The 21,283-nt window shown below is 38.3% G+C and overlaps 1 protein-coding gene across 8 annotated transcripts in view; it reads right to left on the reverse strand.

Moving 5' to 3' along the window:
- PIAS2 (protein inhibitor of activated STAT 2) overlaps positions 1–21,283 on the reverse strand; it is a 98,461-nt gene that overhangs the window by 16,981 nt on the left and 60,197 nt on the right. For all 8 annotated transcript variants that reach the window (XR_010662906.1, XM_065932651.1, XM_065932646.1 and 5 more), the window contains exons 9-11: positions 16,705–16,865; positions 8,352–8,485; positions 6,018–6,189 (exon numbers count right to left, since the gene is read on the reverse strand). Coding sequence is in view for 7 of the 8 variants with exons in the window: in XM_065932651.1 (XP_065788723.1) it covers positions 6,018–6,189; positions 8,352–8,485; positions 16,705–16,865 (467 nt within the window). In the remaining variant the exon portion in view is untranslated. The remainder of the gene's footprint in view (positions 1–6,017; positions 6,190–8,351; positions 8,486–16,704; positions 16,866–21,283) is intronic.

The following is a 21,283-nucleotide window of genomic DNA, read 5'->3' on the forward strand; positions in this document are numbered from 1 at the left end:
CAAATTACACATGATCCTACCTCCCACACAGGAATGTGTATCAGAAACTGGGGCATGGGGTCATGGGAGTAAGAAGGAAATAGAGACTGGCATATATGAGTACTCACAAGGGGGTGTAAAAAGTGGCTGATTATCTCACACTGGAGACTGTCTTTTCTCTTGATCCTCAACTGACCTTTCAATCTGGATCAGATTCACAGAAAACAACAACACTCACTCTCCCACCCTGGCCCTTTACTTACACCTGCACAGAAGTGAGGTCAATGTCCCAGTGTACTCGTCACCATAGTAACCCTCAACCACTGCACATCTTCAGCTCTCATAACATAAAACTGAGTGATTAGCTATTCCTTGTTTCACCAATACAACATGTGAAAATGTCACAATCCAGTGACAGTACAAATTATTAAATCAACATCTACAATCTCAGCAAACATCTGAAAAATCAAACAATTTACTGTAAGTTAAATCCAATTGCCTGAGCTGTGTAACATTAACACAAATTCAACTTTATATAGAATGGGTAAAATTCACCATTTGTTAGGATTATCAAATTACCTACTGGTAGCAGAGTTTTGTCTCAATCAGAAGCATCACAAAGATCACATTCGGAAAGTTAAACAACTATAATGCCTGTGCAAAAACAGATGTATTTATAGATATGGAATAATAGGAACCATGGTGAAATCTAAATGGCTATGTCTGGTGGAATTGTGGGTTTAAGTATGTGATGCTATAAAATAATAAAAACACTTTTTAAAGCTTTGTACCCCCTTCTCATAGGACTGGCAAATACACACACAGGCCTATATGTACATTATGTATTATGTACACATATAAATTTTTATAGTTTTATGCATAATATCAGTGAAAAGGTTGGCTTAAAACTGGACTTTCAAAAAACTAAGATCATGGCACCTGGTCCCATCACTTCATGGCAAACAGACATGGAAACAGTGAAAGATTTTATTTTCTTGGGTTTCAAAATCACTGCAGACGGTGACTGTAGCCATGAAATTAAAAGATGCTTGCTCCTTGGAAGGAAAGCTATGACAAACCTAGACAGCATATTATTTTTTGTCTGTTTTTTGTTTTCATGTAACAAAAAGGATTTATTGGGCAGTTTGTCATATATAAGATGAATAATAACAATGGTCAAAATATGTCACTTTTCCAATGCTTTCCTGAGTACTGTCATTGCCATTCTTTCATTCAATCCTCACAATAACTTAATGAGTTGCACATTATAATTATTTCTATTTTACAGATGAGAAAACTGAGCTTAGAGAATTCCCAAAGTCACACAGTTAATACATAGCTGAAAATGTTAAGAGGTTGTTTACTGTCACCTTCAGTTCATCATATTTAAATAGAAAGTCATTATCCTTGTCCTCAAGTCAGCTCTATTTCTGTCAGTGATACCAGACAGCACATTATTAATAAAAAAGAAGAGACATCATTTTGCTGACAAAGGTCGGTACAGTCAAAGTTACAGTTTTTCCAGTAGTCATGTACAGAGGTGACTGTTGGACCATAAAGAAGGCTGAGTGCCAAAGAATTGATGCTTAAGAACTGTGGTGCTGGAGAAGACTCTTGGGAGTCCCTTGGACTGCAAGGAGATCAAACCAGTCCATCCTAAACAAGATCAACCCTGAATATTCATTGGAAGGACTGATGCTGAAGCTCCAGTATTTTGGGCACCTGATGTGAAGAGTATTATCTACTCAATGGATATGAGTTTGAGCTAACTCCAGGAGATACTGAAGGTTAAGGAAGCCTGGCATGCTGCAGTCCACGGGGTTTCAAAGAGTCAGACATGAATTAGTGACTGAACAACATAATTTCACAGTACAAAAGGAAATTGCTGGCATACTGCTAGATAGCAAATATTAGTATTCTACAGTACTAGATCACTAAATTCATCATACTTGGCCCAGACTTAGATGTCTGAAATTTCAATAACTTGAATTATTATCTATCAACCTGAAATTCACCACGTGTTCCCATTTCATGATCATAAAAATATTTTAAAAGATTCAGTTCTGCTACCAATTCCGAATGATTCTTCAGTTCAGTTCAGTTGCTCCGTCGTGTCCGACTCTTTGCGACCCCATGAATCGCAGCATGCCAGGCCTCCCTGTCCATCACCAACTCCCAGAGTTAACTCAAATTCATGTCCATCGAGTCGGTGATGCCATCCAGCCATCGCATCCTCTGTCGTCCCCTTCTCCTCCTGCCCCCAATCCCTCCCAGCATCAGGGTCTTTTCCAATGAGTCAACTCGTCGCATGAGGTGGCCTAAGTATTGGAGCTTCAGCTTCAGCGTCAGTCCTTCCAACGAACACCCAGGACTGATCTCCTTCAGGATGGACTGGTTGGATCTCCTTGCAGTCCAAGGGACTCTCAAGAGTCTTCTCCAACACCACAGTTCAAAAGCATCAATTCTTCGGCACTCAGCTTTCCTCACAGTCCAACTCTCACATCCATACATGACCACTGGAAAAACTATAGCCTTGACTAGACGGACCTTTGTTGGCAAAGTAATGTCTCTGCTTTTTAATATGCTATCTAGGTTCGTCATAACTTTTCTTCCAAGAAGTAGGCATCTTTTAATTTCACGGATGCAGTGATTCTTAATCTATCTCCAATCTTTGTTTCCTGTCTTGAGAATACCTCTTTATTAATGACAAAGCAATCATTCAATTTTCAATGCATGGGGTAGGGACATAATGTTTTTAAATTATCTATTAATTTAGAAAAACACCAGAGGTTTTCTAAAAGTCTTATTTTCCCTCTATTCCGCATTTGCTTACTAACACTAAGAAGCCCTATGATAAATTTACAACTTAGGGAAAATTTCCAGATGCTGACACAAAAGGTAGGACATGAAAACAATGACCAGACACAAAACCAGAAAAAAAAAAAAAAAAAATCTAAGAGTTGGAAGGGATTACACAGATGAAATAACCACAGTATGGTCTCCACTGTGACGCCTGCACAAGTGGCATCCACTCTACCTTAACACAGAAAATGTGATTTTAACACAAAACATCAACGTTCTTAGTGTTCAGAAAACTCCAATGGAAAGTTTTCATGTATCATTCCTCTACTGGCCTTGTATCTGCCAAATGCTATAACAAAGAATAAACTTAACCCAGTTCATCAGTGACTCCCATTCAAGACCTACAAGATAAATATCACATTTTCTCTTCTCCTGGCTTCACAGCTTCAGTCCTTAGACCCACTCATCCATCAGGCTAGTTTCCACCATTCACCATCCTCTTTCCCTCCTCTGGCTGCTCTCATTAACACCCTTCTTGATGAAAGCCCTGACTAAAACAGTCTAAGTGAAAGTCATTTAGCCTAAAACGGAATAGAACTGGCATGGGTATGTATCCTGGATACTGCTTCTTTTATTAATGCAATCTAAGAACAAATCAGCTCAAGTGGTAAACCATTAAGTGAATTCTGACACTTCAGAGAGCTTCTATCTAAGCGTGTGTTAATTTACAGAAAGTCATCATCTATTAAGATGATGATATACAGTCGTCCCTCAGTATTCACAGCAGACTGGGTGCAAGGACCCTCTCCCCAAAAGGATACCAAAATTTATAGATACTGAAGTCCTTTACCTAAAATACTGTAGTGTTTGCACATCCTCCATAAGTTAATTAATCTCTAGATTACTTTATACCTTATAATATCTAATACAATGCAAATGCTATGTGAAATAGTTCCTGCTTTTGGAAACTTCAAAAAATAAATTTTCCTCTAGCCATTTGTGACGATCCACAGTTGCCAGAATCCACAGATGTGGAGGGCTTAGTTGTCTATGACAAGATCCATTTTATCAATGTATTTCCTAATTATAAAGCATTCTTGGATAAACTCTACTTGGTATTAAAGGATGCCATTTTAATATATTATTAAATAATTTACCAAGACTGAATTCAGAATTTTCATCGATCTTCCTAATGTAAGCCTGTTTCATAACAGTTTTCCTGTTTGGCTGTTAATGTATAAGTCAAGTTTGGGTATTAAGAATTATGCCAGTTTCATGGAATGAGCGGGGTAGCTGCACTTTACTAACAATTTAAACCAAAATTTTCACGTGTTGCTGACTCAGTCACAAATTTCCACCTTATACTCTAAATGTTAGGTTTTTCCTTTTTAACCTAAATGAGACTCAACATCTCTGTCTGTGGTAGCTGATCACAGGTGTGAACTGTCCTGATTCCTCAGTGAAGTGAGGTCATCTCAGATGACCCTGTTGGTGAGCCACCAGAGATAACCTCCAAGAGGACAGTAACCCTTCAATCTGGTGTGAATCCATCTAACTATATATGTAATACTGTGCAACCTATGTTTCCCCAGCGTGTTCTAAAGCATTTCATTAGAGACTAAACTCTGGAAATATCACATATAAGCCAGTAAACATTTCAAAACTCTATTTTCATTTTTTATCATTTAAATTCTAGACACTGACACTGAAGTCACTCAGTCGTGTCCGACTCTTTGCGACCCCCTGGACTGTAGCCCACCAGGCTCCTCCATCCATGGGATTTTCCAGGCAAGAGTACTGGAGTGGGTTGCCATTTCCTTCTCCAAAGGATCTTCCCTATCCAGGGATTGAACCCGGGTCTCCCGCATTATAGGCAGATGCTTTTGAGCCACCAGGGAAATCTTTAAATTCTAGAAGTGCCAACCAAATTGTCTGAAAGAAACCATAAATGATCAGCATCCCAGAAAAATATCCTAGTTTGAAATACTTATTTCATTTTCAGTTCCACTAAGAAAAAAAAATGCACTCTCACTGTGATGTGGAAACCACATCTGGAAATACAAGTATTTTAACAGTGAAGAAGGCAGCACAGAAAGCTTTAATTCTCCTGGTTTCAAAAGTTAACGTAAAAACGGAGTGTTTCAAAAGTGCACCGAGAATATAACTCCACTTGTATAAAATGCCTAGAGAAGGCAAATTTATAGCAATAAAAAGGAGATCAATGGTTGCCTACTGGAGTGTGCATGAGGATTAACTCAAACGAACATGAGAGATGTTTACTGGGTGTTGAGAATATTCCACAACTGAGTTGTGATGATAACTGCGTATCTACGAATTTACTAAAACCACTGAACTGTGCAACTCAAGACTTCAGATGTGGGATTTTACGATATGTAAATTATACCCCAAGAAGCCATTAGAGAAAAGAAGCGCAATGAGAGGTCAAAAGATAAGACTGGCACACCCAACTTTGAAATAATATGCTCATGGGATGTCAGTCGACAGAACCCTCTGCTACTTTGCTGCAGGTTCCAAAATCTCTCAGAAGTATCTATTGCGAATTACTTAAACCTGTCACTTACTATGTCAGCAACAGCTTCTGCCAGATGCCTTACAAATAAACGCTAGACCACATTTACTTGCCCACACTGTGCCTTGGAGAGGGTGAGAAGGGAAGGCAATCATTTTTTACTGAGAAAATTACCATGGGCCTGAATCAGGCTGAACTCTTGCATTATCTTATTGAAACCTGAATATAACCTTATGAGGTAGGCATTATTTAACCCCATTTTACAGAACAGGAAAAGGAGGCTCAAACAAGTTAAATATTTCATCCAAGATCACAGAACAAGTAAGCAATGGTGTCAAAATTAGAATCCACACTAGTCAGATTGCCAATTACACACTCCACACACTTCACTTCCTCACGGTGGTCTGTGATGCCAAATTTACTCCTTACACAAAGAGAGTCAAGAAAATAACAGAAAGTGTTCAATATGAAATATTTAGACATGAGAAGATATCAATCCTCACTTCCCAAAGATGGGAGTATCATCTTCATCAAAATTTGCTTTCCCATGAACAACACGCTCATTTGAAAATATTTCAACTGAACAGAACACAAATTAAAATGGCCCTCTATAGTTATGCCACTCTCCAAGAGCCATTTACAAACCTAACCCAAGAACAGTTAGTTCCAAGTGTAATAAACAATAGTGAACTATAAATTCACAAACCCTTTGGTTGGGCTGCTTTGTGTTTCTGACATAAAGATGCATTTCCTTTTGGCAGGAGGGCCTTCCTCTTCATCAGAAGAGCTTTCTACTGTTAGGTCAATGACATCCACTTTCTTCTTGCTTGCCTCATTGGCTACAGTCACTGCACAAGGCTTACTGAGGACAGCTGCAGCTACATGGAGAGAACAGAGGGGGGGAAATAAAGTGAGAGGTGTAACACAAGCTCCAGCCTGAAGTTTTAAACTGTGTAGCATGTCCTGGAGAATACACAGCCCACAAAGTCCACACTCTGTCCCATGGACAGAGACTAACTCTCTAACTTCAGACATCCATCTATAAAACGACTGCTTACCGAGGAGACAGGGAGCACTATGCCTTGTGAGAAGACCAAAACCTCTTTCAGAGAGCACCTGCCGAGTTATCTCCCCAGGACTGCCAGTAGATCTGTGTAGATCCTGCTCCTCACACTATCTCCCCCGGTGAGGACGCACGTTATAGACAGACATCTGGAGTTAAGGGGCTGGTCTCTAGCCGTAGACAAGAGTACGTGGCTTTACTGGCTGTGTGTTCTCACAGACGTGGGAGTACTAAGTCAGAATCAGACACTTCCATTCTAACAAAGCACTGGTGCTTATATCAAAGAATACATAAGCTCTTCACCACCAGCCAGAACTGGACAAAATGTTCACCTTGATAATATCAGTTGAAAAAAACCCCCAACTATCTCACTACTTAGTAGAAAATGCATGCTACTTGATAATGGAAAAGCAGTAGCAACTAATTAAATCACTATTTTTCTCACATATGAGGGAAACCTTGATCATTCCCACAGGTTCAATAACAACACAGGAGAATGATTAATACTGACATAAAACCTTTACTTTTTCCTCTCTTCCTACTCTGAATACCTATTATTCATTACATTGTCAGAATGTGAAACACAGTCAGCACAAAATTCAGTGAGTGGACTATGTCAGATAAAAAGAAACTAGGTTCACCTACAGGTTTCAATTTCTCAGATGGCCCTAAATTTCCCCACTCAGCATGGACATCATAGCGAGCTGAAGGCTGAGCTAAATAACTCAGGCTCATATTTCTTCCCACAAAGCAATGAGCTTTAAACTCACCTTTTTATTTTAAACCAACTAACCTATGATCATCTTTCCCTACTCTCCATTAATGGAAAATGCAGCCTCTCTAACCACATGTCTACTTGGGGTTCCTCCTACAGATACTCTAAAAACGATTCTGGAAAACTATCCACAGAAATGTCACTTATAAATTTTCATGTTGTAACAAGCACCACATATTAAGATGAGTCTAAGGGCTACAGGCAATATATTGGTGAGGATATGGAGAAAAGGTAACTCTTGATTACTGTTGGTAGGAATGTAAATTGGTGCAGCCACAATGGGAAACAATACAGCAGTTTATCGAAACACTAAAAACAGAACTACCACATGACCCAGCAATTCCACTCTGGGGTATATACTGAAAAACAAAAACAAAAACACTAATTTAAAAAGATACATGCACCCCAAAGCTCATAATGGCATTATTTACAACTGCCAAGATATGGAAGCAACCTAAGTGTCCATCAACAGATGAATGGATAAAGAAGGTATGGCGTGTACCTACCTACACACACACACACACAAACAGACAGACATTAAAAACAGAAAAAAATTTTGCCACTTGCACCAACATGGATGAACTTGAACGGCATGATGCTAAAGTGAAAAAAAATCAGACAGAGACAAATACTATGTGAAATCACTTATATGTGCAATCTAAAAAATGCAACTAGTGCATATAACAAAAAAGCAGCACACTCACAGATACAGAGAACAGGTTAGTGGTTACAAGCAGGAAGAGGGAAGAGAAGAGGGGCATTAGAGGGGTGGCAAGCAGGAGGTACAAGCCATCAGGTTCAGGATAAGCTACTAGGATATGTCGTACAACACAGGGAATACAGCCAACATTTTACAATTAACTATAAATGGAGTATAACCTTTAAAAACTGTCAGTCACTATACTGTTCCCCTTTAATATTGTACAGTGATTATACTTCAGTAAAAAATAATAAGGCAATTTAGATGGTTATTTACTTTATATATGGAAAATATACTATGAAAAGACTGATTATAATGTGGTATAAACCTCTGCACATGTCTTAAGAAGAAAAACCATTTGGGAGAAATAAGATGTGTAACGATCAAAAGGTAAATTGAGCACAGTGAACTCCTAACAGTAGTTCTAATGGCCAAGGTTAATGCTACAGATAACAACACACGAGTCTCACTGCTTTGCTCTCTGCAGCCATTCTGCACATACTTTCTATTTTTGGACATGGTTGGCTGGATACTTTCATAGCTTCTTTCTTCGGTCTCATTGGACACCAAGAACCATCTTCTTGGAATTTGATCTCGTCCACATCAGTACAGTCATTGAGAATTTCCATAAAAAGCCTATAAACCAAGTGAGAAGAACAGAAACGTAATTGCATGGCTTTGCTCAAAGGTGAAATAACAAAGTAATACCTTTTACCTTGGAGACAAAACTAATGCTTTTTTGTTTGTTTGGTGTTTTAATACTTCACACTTTATAACAACTGTTAGCACCTCCCTCCTCCCAGGCTTTAGCTCCTCAACAGGCAACAAAAGAGTTAAATGACTTACTGAGTATCACCTTAAAAATCAGTGATTAACCAAAAATAGACACCTGGAACATTCTTGCTGGGACTTGCAATAAAGAAACAACCCTCAACATAATGTATAAGCCAAATACAAAAAATACTGTACAAGAAATAATTTATAAGCTTATTATCAAGAAAAAAGGATCACAGGGATGGGGAAAAGAGGCAGAAATAGGGACACCAAAGTCTCAATAAATTTAAAATAACTCAGCATATAAATTATGTTACAGGATCAAGATGAAATGAAATTGGAAAACAACTTCAGAAAAATATATGGAAATTAAACAAAACAACTCATGATACATAATATTAAAACACTCAAAGTATTTTGAACTGAATGGAAATGAAAATATACAAAAATCTGTAGAAGGTAGTTAAAGCCATACAATCTTCCAACATTACAGAAGGATGCAAATCAAGAACCCCACCTTCTACCGAAACAGAACTAGAAAAAAGTAAATTGACCAGAGAAGGAAAATAACAAGGAGCATTAAAAAAAAAGGAAAAAATAAAATAGAGGAAAAACAAAGAAACCAAAAGCAGGTACTTTAAGATCAATAAAACTGACAAACTTCTAGTCAAACTTAGACTTACTCAAAAAGCAATAGATAACCCAAAGAACCCTGTGTCCGTTAAAGAAACTGAATTTGTAAAAACTTTACCACAAAGAAAATTCCAGGCCCAAATGTCTTCAGTATGAAATTCTACCAAATATCTGAGGAGACACAGTATCATGACTTTCCAGCTCACCTATAATGCCAGCACTGTGTGGGTGCCCAGCTGTACAGTCGAGTCTGACTCTGCAACCCCATGAACTGGGGCCCACCAGGCTCCTCTGTCCATGGGGTTCTCCAGGCAAGAATACTGGAGTGGGCTGCCATTTCCTCCTCCAGGGCATCGTTCCCACCCAGGGATCAAATCCATGTCTCTTGTGTCCCCTGCACTGGCAGGAGGGTTCTTAACCACTGCACCACCTGGGAAACCCCATAAGGCCAGCACTACTCTGACAGTAAAAACAGACATTACAGGAAAACAGACCACTCTCTCTCATGAACTTAGCAAAACAAACCCAACAATATAGAACATAGCAAATCATGACCAAGTGGGGTTTATCTTCAGAATGAAAGGTTAGTCTAATATTTGAAAATCAATTAATGCAAATAATCATGTAAACAGACTAGTCAGTTCAAGAGAGCAAGACAAAAATATAAAAGGTATCTAAATTAAAAAGGAAGAAGTAAAACTGTCTTTATTCATGAAGTATTAACTTTTCTATACAGAACATCCTATGTTCTATGTAATGCAACTAGAACTACAAAATGCATTTAGCAGAGTTTCAAGATAAACAAAAATCAACTACATCTCTGTATAACAAAGAGAAATTAATATAAAAACCAATACCACATCAAAGACATGAAATAATGGGAAAAATCTGACATAAGGCACACAAGACCAATATTAAGCTACCAAATATTACTGAAACCTAATTAACCAATAGATATATATATATCATGTTCATAGATTAAAAGACTTAATACTGTGCAGTCACCCTTAACCGATCTACAAATTCAACATTATACAAGTAAAACAAACAGGGTTTTCTTCTAATTGACCAGCTGACTCTGAAATGTGCAATGAAATGCAAAAGATCTATAATTGCCAAAATAATTTTAAGAAAGAAAGAAATTAGAAGTCTCATATTACTCTGATTTCCAGACAGTGCAATACTGACATAAACATATACAAATCAACAGAATAAAGTTCAAAGATGAACCCACACACGTACGCCAAACTGATTTTTGAAAAACTGACACAAAGGCAATGCAGTGAGTAAAAGCCAATCTCTTCAACAAGCGTGGCAGAACATCCGCATGACCATACGCCAGAAACAAAAATGAAGCTAAAACCCTGATTTTTATCTCACACCATATATAAAAATTAACTTGAAATAGACAAGACAGCTAACTGTAAAATGCAATGAAAAGACTTCTAAAGAAAGCAAGGAGAAAATCTTTGTGACCCTTGGTTAGGGGAAAGTATCTTCAGTATGATATCAAAGGCACAGGACATAAAAGAAAACCCTGATAAACTGGCCTTAATCCAAGAACCATCGCTCTTTGAAAGACACTGTTAAGAGACTAAGAAGAGGATATGGCACAAAACATTTAAAAATTACATTATCTGACAACAGGACATACATCCACAGTGTGTACAGAATTATCAAAACTCAGTAATATGAAAACGAAAAACCCAAATGAAAAATGAGTGAAAATTTAAGCAGTCACTTCACCAAAGATACAGAGATGGCAAACAAACACACAAAAAGATGTTCAGTATAGAAATAAGGGAAATGCAAATCCCTTATTTGCATTAAATCCACAATGGGGTACAACCATATATCAGTAGAATGTCTAAAGTTTAAAAAACTAACAATACCAAATGTTGATGAGACTGTGGAGTAACTAGAACTCTCATACACTGCTAATGGGAATATAAAATAGTACAATCACATTGGAAAACAGCTTGGTAATTTACTGAAAAATTAAGCATACGCCTAGCATGTGACCAGGGATTCCACTCCTGAGTACTTACCCAAGAAAAATTAAAACATCAGAACAAAGACTTGGACATGAATGTTGTTAGCAGATTTATTTGCAAGACCCCAAATCAGAAACAACACATCAACAAGTGAATTGATAAACTGTGGGCTATCTGTACAATGGAGTGTTACTCAGCAATAAAAATGAACAAACTATTGGCACATACAGCAATGTGGACAAGCCTCAAAGTAAGTGTACTGAATAAAAAGTAAGTTAGACAAAGGAAATATACTTTATAATGCCATTCATACACAATTCTAGAAAATCCAGATCTACAGAAACAGTAAGCATATTAGTATTTGACTGAGGAAATAGTGAGAGGTTAGAAAGATACATGAGAAAACTGTTGTTATTGTTCAGTCGCTAAGTTGAGTCTGACTCTTAGTGACCACAAGGACTGTATGTAGCACATCAGGCTCTTCTGTCCTCAACTATTTCCCAGAGTTTGCTCAAATTCGTGACTGAGTTGGTGATGCTATCTAACCATCTCATTCTCTGCCGCCCCCTATTCCTTCCCCCTTCAATCCTTCCCAGCATCAGAGTCTTTTCCAGTGAGTTGGTGCTTTGCATCAGGTGACCAAAGAATTGAAGTCTGTTTTTCAACAGTGAATACTGAAGCCTCAAAGAATATTCAGGGATGATTTCCTTCAAGATTGATTGGATTGATCTCCTTGCAATGCAAAGGACTCCCAAAAGTGTTCTCCAACACCACAACTCAAAAGCATCAATTCTTCGGTGCTCAGCCTACATTATGATCCAACTTTCACATCTGCAGGTAGTTACTGGAAAAACCACACCTTTGATTGCACAGACCTTTGTCAGCAAAGTCAAGTCTCTGCTTTTTATTAATAATATGCTGGCTAGGTCTGTCAGAGTTTTCCTTCCAAGGAGCAAGCCTCTTTTAATTTCATAGTTACAGTCAATATCCAGTGATTTTGGAGCTCAAGAAAATAAAATTTGTCACTGCTTCCACTCTTCCCCCTTCTATGTGTCATGAAGTGGTAAGACCAGATACCATGATCTTAGTTTTTTTAATGCTAAGTTTCAAACCAGTTTTTTCACTCTCTTTCACCTTCATCAAGAGGCTCTTTAGTTACTGTTCACTTACTACTCTTAGAGTGCTATCATCTGCATATCTGAGGTTACTGATATTTCTCCCAGTAATCCTGATTCCAGCCTGGCATTTCACATGATGTACTATGTGTATAAGTTAAATAAAATGGATAACAACATATAGTTTTGTTGTACTCCTTTCCCAATTTTGAACCAATATGTTGTTTTAACTGTTGCTTCTTGACCCACACACAAGTTTCTCAGCAGACAAGTAAAGTGGCCTGGTACTCCCACCTCTTTAAGAATTTTCCATAGTTTTTTGTGATCCACACAAAGGCTTTAGCATAGTCAGTGAAGAAGTGGATGTTTATCAAGAACTAAACATGTTGGCTTTCTCCATGATCCAACAAATGTTGGCATTTTGATCTCTAGCTCCTCTGCCTCTTCGAAAGCCAGAGTGCACATCTGGAAGTTCTCAGTTCAAGTACAGCTGAAGCCTAGATTGAAGGGTTTTGAGCATAACCTTGCTAGCATGTGAAATGAGAGAAACTGTATAGTAGTTTGAACATTCTTCAGCATTGTTCATTTTTGGAATTGGAATGAAAACTAAACTTTCAATCCTGTGGCCACTGCTGAATTTTCCAAGGTTGCTGACATACTGGTGTAGATGATTTACTAGCATCATCTTTTAGCATTTTAAATAGCTCAACCGGAATTCCCTCACCTACAGTAGCTTTCTTCATAGTAATGCTTCTTAAGGCCCACTTGACTGTACACTCCAAGATGCCCAGCTCTAGGTGAGTGACTACACCATTGTGGTTATCTGGGTCATTGGGACCTTTTTTGTATCATTCTGTGTATTTTTGCCACCTCCTCTTAATCTCTTCTGCCTCTGTGAGGTGCTTACCCTTTATGCCCTTTCTCATGCCCATCCTTGCATGAAATGTTCTCATGATTTCTCCAATTTTCTTGAAGAGATCTCTAGTCTTTCCCATTCTGTTGTTTTCCTCTATTTTTCTGCATTGTTCATTTAAGAAGGCCTTCTGATCGCTCTTTGCTATTCTCTGGAACTCTGTGGTCAGCTGAGTATATCTTTCCCTTTCTCCCTTGCCTTTAACTTCTCTTCTTTCCTGAGGTTATTTGTAAAGCCTCCTTGGACAACCACTTTGCCTTCTTTATTTCTCTTGGGGATGGCTTTGGTCACTGCTTCCTACAAGTGTTATGAACTTCCATCCATAGTTCTTCAGGCACTCTGTCTACCAGATCTAATCCCTCGAATCTGTTTGTCACATCCACTGCATAATCATAAGGGATTTGATTTAGGTCATACCTAAATGGCCTAGTGGTTTTTCCCTACTTCAATTTAAGCCTGAATTTTTCAATAAAGAGCCCATAATCTGAGCCAGTCCACTTCAGGTCATGTTTTTCCTTTCTACATTGAGCTGCTTCATCTCTGGCTGCAAAGAACAATCAATATGATCTTGGCATTGACCATCTGGTGATGTCCATGTGCAGAGTCGTCTCTTGGGTTGCTGGAAAAGGGTGTCTGCTGTGACCAGTGTGTTCTCTTAACAAAACTCTGCTGGCCTTTGTCCTGCTTCATTTGCGGCTTCCCTGGTGGCTCAAGTGGTGAAGAATCTGCCCACAATGCAGGAGACCTGGCTTTAATCCTTGGGTTGGGAAGATCCCCTGGAGAAGAGAATGGCTACCCACTCCGAATTTCTTGCCTGGAGAATTCCACGGACATACTTCATTTTGTACTCCAAGGCCAAAGCTGCCTGCTAGTTCGGATATCTCTTGACTTTCTATTTCTGCATTCCAATTCCTTACAATGAAAAGCACATCTTTTTCTGCTATTAGTTCTAGAAAGTATTGTAGGTCTTCATAAAACTAGTCAACTTCAGTTTCTTTGGTGTTAGTATTTGGGGCACAGACTTGGGATTACTGTGATGATGAAGGGTCTGCCTTGGAAATGAACCGAGACCATTCTGTCCTTTTTGAGACTATACCCCAAACATTGCATTTCAGACTTTCTTGTTGAGTACGAAGGCTACTCCACTTCTTCTACAGATTCTTGCCCACAGTAGTAGATATAATAAGTCATCTGAAAGTTCAAATTCCTAAAATGTCAATGTTCAATCTTACCATCTTCTCCTGGACCACATACAATTTACCTTGATTCCTGGAGTTAACATTCCAGGTTCTTATGCATTATTATTCTTTATAGCATTGGACTTTGCTTTTACCACCAGACACATCTGCAGCTGAATGTCATTTCTGCTTTGGCCCAGCTGCTTCATTCTCTCTGGAGCTATTAGTAACTGCCCTCCACTCTTCCCCAGTAACATACTGGACATCTTCTGACCTGGGGGGGCTCATCTTCCAGCATCCTATCTTTTAGCCTTTTCATACTGTCCATGGGTTTCTCCAGGCAAGGATACTAGAGTGGGCTGCCACTTTCTTCTCCAGCCACCTTGCTTCCCAGGTGGCTCAGAGCTAAAGAATCCACGTGCAAATGCAGGAGCCACGGGCCTGGTCCCTGGGTGAGGAAGCCCTCCTGAGCAGGAAACGGCAACTCATCTCAGTACCTTCCCTAGAAACCCATGGACAGAGGAGCCTGGTGAGCTACAGTCCATGGAGCCCCAAAAGAACTGAGAAAACTTCAGGCGTGACAGACATATTTGTTGTCATATTTTAATGATATTTCAGGTATATATGGGGTCAAAATGTATCAAATTGTACACTTTAAATAGGGATAGCTCTTCTACCACAATAAAACTGATAAAATGAATGAGGAAAAACACTACCTTCCTTAGAAGATGTAAAACTTTAAATATGTATTTTCCGAAATTATATGAAAAACAAAATTCCAATCAAAATCAAAACAAGATTTGTGTAATTTAAGAATGCTTTCATTCAAGTGAATATGGCCAACTGCAATGACGGTCAAGAAAATTCTGATTCATAAGGCCTAAGAGATATTAATGCATAACAGAAATCCAATAATTAAAAGTTTTATACTGAACAATACTTTGATCAACGGCACAAGTAACAGTGCAGAAATGACACTTGTGTATAAAAATTTTTAAATGACGGAGGCAGTGTCCTAAACCTATGAAGAGATAATACTCATTAAGTGTCGGTGAGCCTACTGACCAACGATCAGGTGAGGTGTAGTAATGCGATCCCATACTCCCCACCAGCAGTTTCTTCCCCATCCCAGGTCTCTTGACAGAGTTCCACTCTTTACCTTACAGCACTTAACATTTACTACACAATTCTTTATTGTCTCCATTTTAGACCTGACACAGGCAAGTAATTAATATGTAATATGTTGAAAGAATTCATAAAAGAATGCATAATAGAATCAAGAACTGCATGAATGAAAGGGGGGAAAAATGAAATCTTGAAGTTTCTGACAAAAAAACTAGTGTTTGTTCAAATAAAACCTCCGGAACTCTCTAAAACACATTAACGATAAGCAGTGTACCCACGACACAGTGTCAAGTATCCGGGAAGCACACCCTAAAATATGCATGGGCAAAAGGGCATGAAACATGCAACTTCTTCTCAAATGGTTCGAAGGTTCCTGAGAACAGTGATAATCGTCTTCTTCTCTCCATACACAGACACACACACACACACACAAATACATACAAATTAGGAGGCAATGTGGTAAAACAATACGGCAGAATGTTAACAACTGACACAGTATGCTACTGTTAATAATTTCTTGGTAAGTTTTAAATTATTTCAAAGCAAGTTTAAAAGTAAAAGTTTACAGACAGAAAAAGTCCCACCACTCTTCACTGTCTCATTCCTCTCTATAGTAATACTCTTTTCAAACTTCAAAAAACCTGCTGCAGAATTACCTTTAAAGATCTAGGTTATTTTTCACTCTATATTGAATGAAAATGATAATGTATACACACACTACTTACTAACAATTAGGTTGTATTATTTTCCTTAATTTCAACATACACAATATGAGCAACACTGTTTAAGAGTTTAGGCTCCAGAGTCAGAAAAACCTACAAGTGAATTCCCATTTGAAACTTACCAGCTGCATAACACAACTCTATTTACCCTACCACTTAATTAGTATGTTTTTGCAGAGACTTCATTGCTCTTCTAGTTCTAGAAAAGCAAAATGACATCACTAAGTGGATTTTACCCTCTTTCCTATAGGTAATGAAATATGATCATGGAAAGAAAAAGAAAAGGAAACTACTCACCCTCTTGCCTCCAACACTGTAATATTGTAAAGATAGAAGGGCCATTAACTACAGTTTAAAAATAAGATTGAGTATAATTAAGTATTATGTTGGGATATACTTACCCATCTAAAATTAGACTTTCATAGGCAGCTTTTTTGTCACACACAGGACAAATCCAGGTGGGTTTCTTCTCATTCATTTGCAGATAAAGGGCAGCATCAAAACACTGTAGGTGTGTACAAGTCACAGCACGGCATGGGATTGTCAGCCTCATTTTCCCTAACTAGAAGACAACATGAAAAGTCATTTCAGAAAGGAGAACAATGCCTCAAGTCATAAAAATCTGAAGAAGTCATACAAGACTAACAAAATGAAAAAGAAATTCAAGCCAGAATTTATTTCCATCAAGACTCCAATATACTGTATTTGTATTCACTGCTTGAGCTATAATTTTTAAAAGACCATTTCACTTTCTGAAAGTAAGTAAAACTTGTAAAATCACAGGTAGACAAAGATATATATAAAATGAAAACATTTAAAGCATTATCCTTCAATTAAAAATAGATAAATTTTAAAAAAATGAAAACATGTTTCCTTTTCATCTCTTCCCCTGTTTAAAGGGAACCACTGCCATCCATCTTTTGCATGTCCTTTCACAGAGGGTCTATGCATAATCAAGCGTGTCTTCTAAAAAATATTTTCACAGAAATGGTGGCATGCAATTCACACAATTCTGTACTTATATTTAAACTGTTTCTAATCCTTTATCACTACAGATGATGCTGCAATAAATAGCTATGGGATAAATTCCTAGAAGGAAAAATTTTGAGTCCAAGTATATCTGTAATTTTTGTCCCAATGACAAACTAACTTTCACAGAAATTACCTAGTGATTTACACTTATACATGTATTAATGTGCTTGGCTCCCCTCAACCTTATCAACATAGCAGTTTTTGAATCCTTTAACCTCTGCCAATCTGACAGGAGAAAAACACCCCATTATAGCTTTGTGATACACTTCTAAGTGAAGCAGAGCTTTTTATAGCTTCTAAGCGTCATTTGTGCTTTCAAGAACTGTCTCTTCAAAACCTTCTTGATTTTCTACTTGGTTATTAATCTTTGCTTATCTATACTAGTCAGTCTCGTATATATGATATGAACTGCAAATGTATTTTTCACTTAAGAAAGAAAACTTTTTACTTTCATATAATCACATATGTTGAAGTGTCAGTATATTGATAAACCGAGTTCTCTATTCAATTCTTATTCCAATTGGTAGAGGAATACGAACATCAAGAGATACATAACATCCAGATTAGATCAGACCAAGTTATTCTGTAAAGCCTTTCAAACTTCCCTGTATATTCCCTTTACAAAAAAAATCTCAGTTTATAACCAGTTCTCTTACTCTGATAGAAAATCTATCTGATGGACTGGTTTGTCATTCCCTCCTCCAGTGAATCGCGTTTTGTCACAACTCTCTACTATGCCCCAACCGTCTTGGGTGGCCCTACACAGCACGGCTCATAGCTTCATTGAGTTACAGAAGACCCTTCGCCCCGACAAGGCAGTGATCCAAAACAAGATGTCCTGTTCATCATACAGGCTTGAATTGAAAAAGCAGCAAGTCAGGAGATACCTGGAGTAATATGCAAGTTTGGCCTTGGAATACAAAATGAAACAAGGCAAAGGCTAACAGAATTCTGCCAAGCATGCGCACTGGTCATAGCAAACACCCTTTTCAACAACAGAGATTCTACACGTGGGCATCACCAGATAGTCAATACCAAAATCAGACTGATTATGTTCTTTGCAGCTGAAGATGGAGCAGCTCTATACAGTCAGCAAAAACAAGACCTGGATCTGAGTGTGGCTCTGATCATGAGTTCCTTACTGAAAAATTCAGGTTTAAATTGAAGAAAGTAGGGGAAGCCACTAGGCCATTCAGATATGACCCAAATAATAACTAATTATGATTAGACAATGGACGTGATGAATAGATTCAAGGGATTAAATCTGGTAGAGTGCCTGAAGAAGTATGAACGGAGGTTCATAACTCTGTACAAGTGGTGGTGACCAAAACCATCCCCAAGAAAAAGAAATCCAAGAAGGCAAAGTAGTTATACAAGGAGGCTTTTCAAACAGCTGAGGAAAGAAGAGAAGCCAAAGGCAAGGGATGTACACCAAACTGAACACAGAGCTCCAGAGAATAGCAAGGAGAGATAAAAAGATTTTCTTCAGTAAACAATGCAAAGAAGTAGAGGAAAACAACAGAATGGGAAAGACTAGAGCTCTCTTCAAGAAAACTGGGGAGATCAAGAGAACATTTCATGCAAGGATGGGCATGATAAAGGACAGAAAGGGTAAAGACCTAGCAGAAGCAGAAGAGATTAAGAGGAGGAGGCAAGAATACACAGAAGAACTATTCGAAAAAGGTCCTAGTGACAGGAATAACCACGATGGTGTGGTCACTCACCTAGAGCCAGATATGCTGCAGTGTGAAGTCAAGTGGGCCTTAGGAAGCATTACTATGAACTAATCTAGTGGAGGTGAAGGAATTCCAGTTGAGCTATTTAAAATGCTAAAAGATGCTGTTAAAGCGCTGCACTCAACATGTTAGCATACTTGAAAAACTCAGCAGTGGCTACAGGACTACAAAAGGTCAGTTTTCAGTCCAATCTCAATTCTGTGTAAAATTACGATACTGTATTAAAAAAGTTAATTATACACACTCAATCAGATCCCTCTTTAACAACTAGTGCTGAAAACATAGAGCTCCCTTAGGTCACAAGGACAGATATCATAGACTACACTCTCACTATCCACATTCATGTCTACTCTAAATCACTTTACAAAACAGAACATTTCACAGATCATGAAAACAGAACATTTCTCCCACCACCTTAAACTATCATTTTCCCGAATTTTTGCCTAATAAACCCAGGGTTTTTTAGGCTTATCCTCCCAACTGCCTATAATCCTTTCTTTCCTATCCAGTTCCCATCACCATCCTAGTTCCTGTCTTATTTCCATTCGCTATAGTGTCTCTGCCTCTAAAACTACTTTCATAATCTAAGTTCCATCATCTATCTGCTAAGTTTGTTCAAAACATCTATGCTTGATTTTCTAATGATATATACCACATCCTACAGTTATCAACCCAATGTATGCTAACACTAGGACAGTCTGAAGAGTACCATTCACTGTTTTCTTAGAAAATGTTCTGAAAAAAATCAGGTAGAATGAATATTGAGGAAAAGCTCAGAAGACAGTCTCAAAACAGATCTGTTCTCACTTGTAAGCAGAGAAAGAAAACATTTAATGAACTTTAAACAGGATCTTGTTATTTCTTCAAATAACAGAACTGACGGTTTTCTTAAAACTGACACATCTGAAAGGAACCTATTCTTATACAGGAGAAATCCCAACCACTTCAATACGCCACTTTCACGGTTTTGAATGTCCAAGAATCCAACAATTTGGTTATTGTTTTGGTTGTTGTCATGTAGAATAGCATAGTGTTTGAAGGAAAAGAGGAAAAACACACACAAACAAAAATGCTTAAAAAAAAAAAAAAACTTACAGAACACGGCACTCTGTAACTGTGCAACTTCTTAGTTGTAAAGAGAAGCAGAGAGAAGTGCTCTTTGGTAAAGAGAAGTGCTTTCTTCCTGACAACAGACTGAGACTGACATACTAAAACATAAAGGTAACACAAGTTCCATTCCCAAACAGTGGCTGTGCTTAAAATACAGCCAGCAATGAGCATCTGCCAATTACACTAGGGTTAAACCATTAAGAAATTTCTAATATCCAAACTGTTTCTGACTAACAAAATGGAAATTTCATGTGTTTCAATTTACTATCAATTTTAACATGGGAAGGAGAAAAAGGTACTGTGAGGACACTCAAATGAACTGATGCTCAGTGCCTAGAGAAGACCCTGGGTCTAAACACATGCCCTCGAGGGCCTCTACTGCCACCTCAGGGCATTAAAGTTTTCCTGCAGACATTCTCTCTGCTCATAACCACAGATTTCCAATTTGGAAGCAATCCCAATTTCATGTAATTCTATCCCTTTCCAATAAAGGTAAGTTCAACTAAATGATAATACATAATAAAGCTTAAGAAAGATACCTGCAAATACTGCTTTCCAGAATAACAGAGAGGTAGATTTATAATCAGAATATTTATATTTTTGGTCCCATGTGGCAACATGTTACCTTGTCAAGAAAACTGGAATAATGTCAGAAGACCAAACTCTTTATTCTTGTTCTGCTGCTGCTGCTGCTAAGTCGCTTCAGTCGTGCCCAACTCTGTGTGACCCCATAGATGGCAGCCCACCAGGCTCCCCCGTCCCTGGGATTCTCCAGGCAAGAATACTGGAATGGGCTGCCATTTCCTTCTCCAATGCATGAAAGTGAAAAATGAAAGTGAAGTCGCTCAGTCGTGTCCGACTCTTCGCGACCCCATGGACTGCAGCCCACCAGGCTCCTCCGTCCATGGGATTTTCCAGGCAAGAGTACTGGAGTCGGGTGCCTTTGCCTTCTCCTATTCTTGTTCTACTATAACCTAAGTGTGTGATCTGGGTTAGCAACCCCTCTCAGTCTCAGGGTCCTCATCGGCAAAATGGGAACAACTCCATACAGGTTTGCTAGTTAAGACAGTCTAAGAAGCACGAATACGAGCTCAACAAATTA

The sequence above is a fragment of the Muntiacus reevesi genome, chromosome 4, assembly GCF_963930625.1.
Source record: "Muntiacus reevesi chromosome 4, mMunRee1.1, whole genome shotgun sequence".
NCBI lineage: Eukaryota > Metazoa > Chordata > Mammalia > Artiodactyla > Cervidae > Muntiacus > Muntiacus reevesi.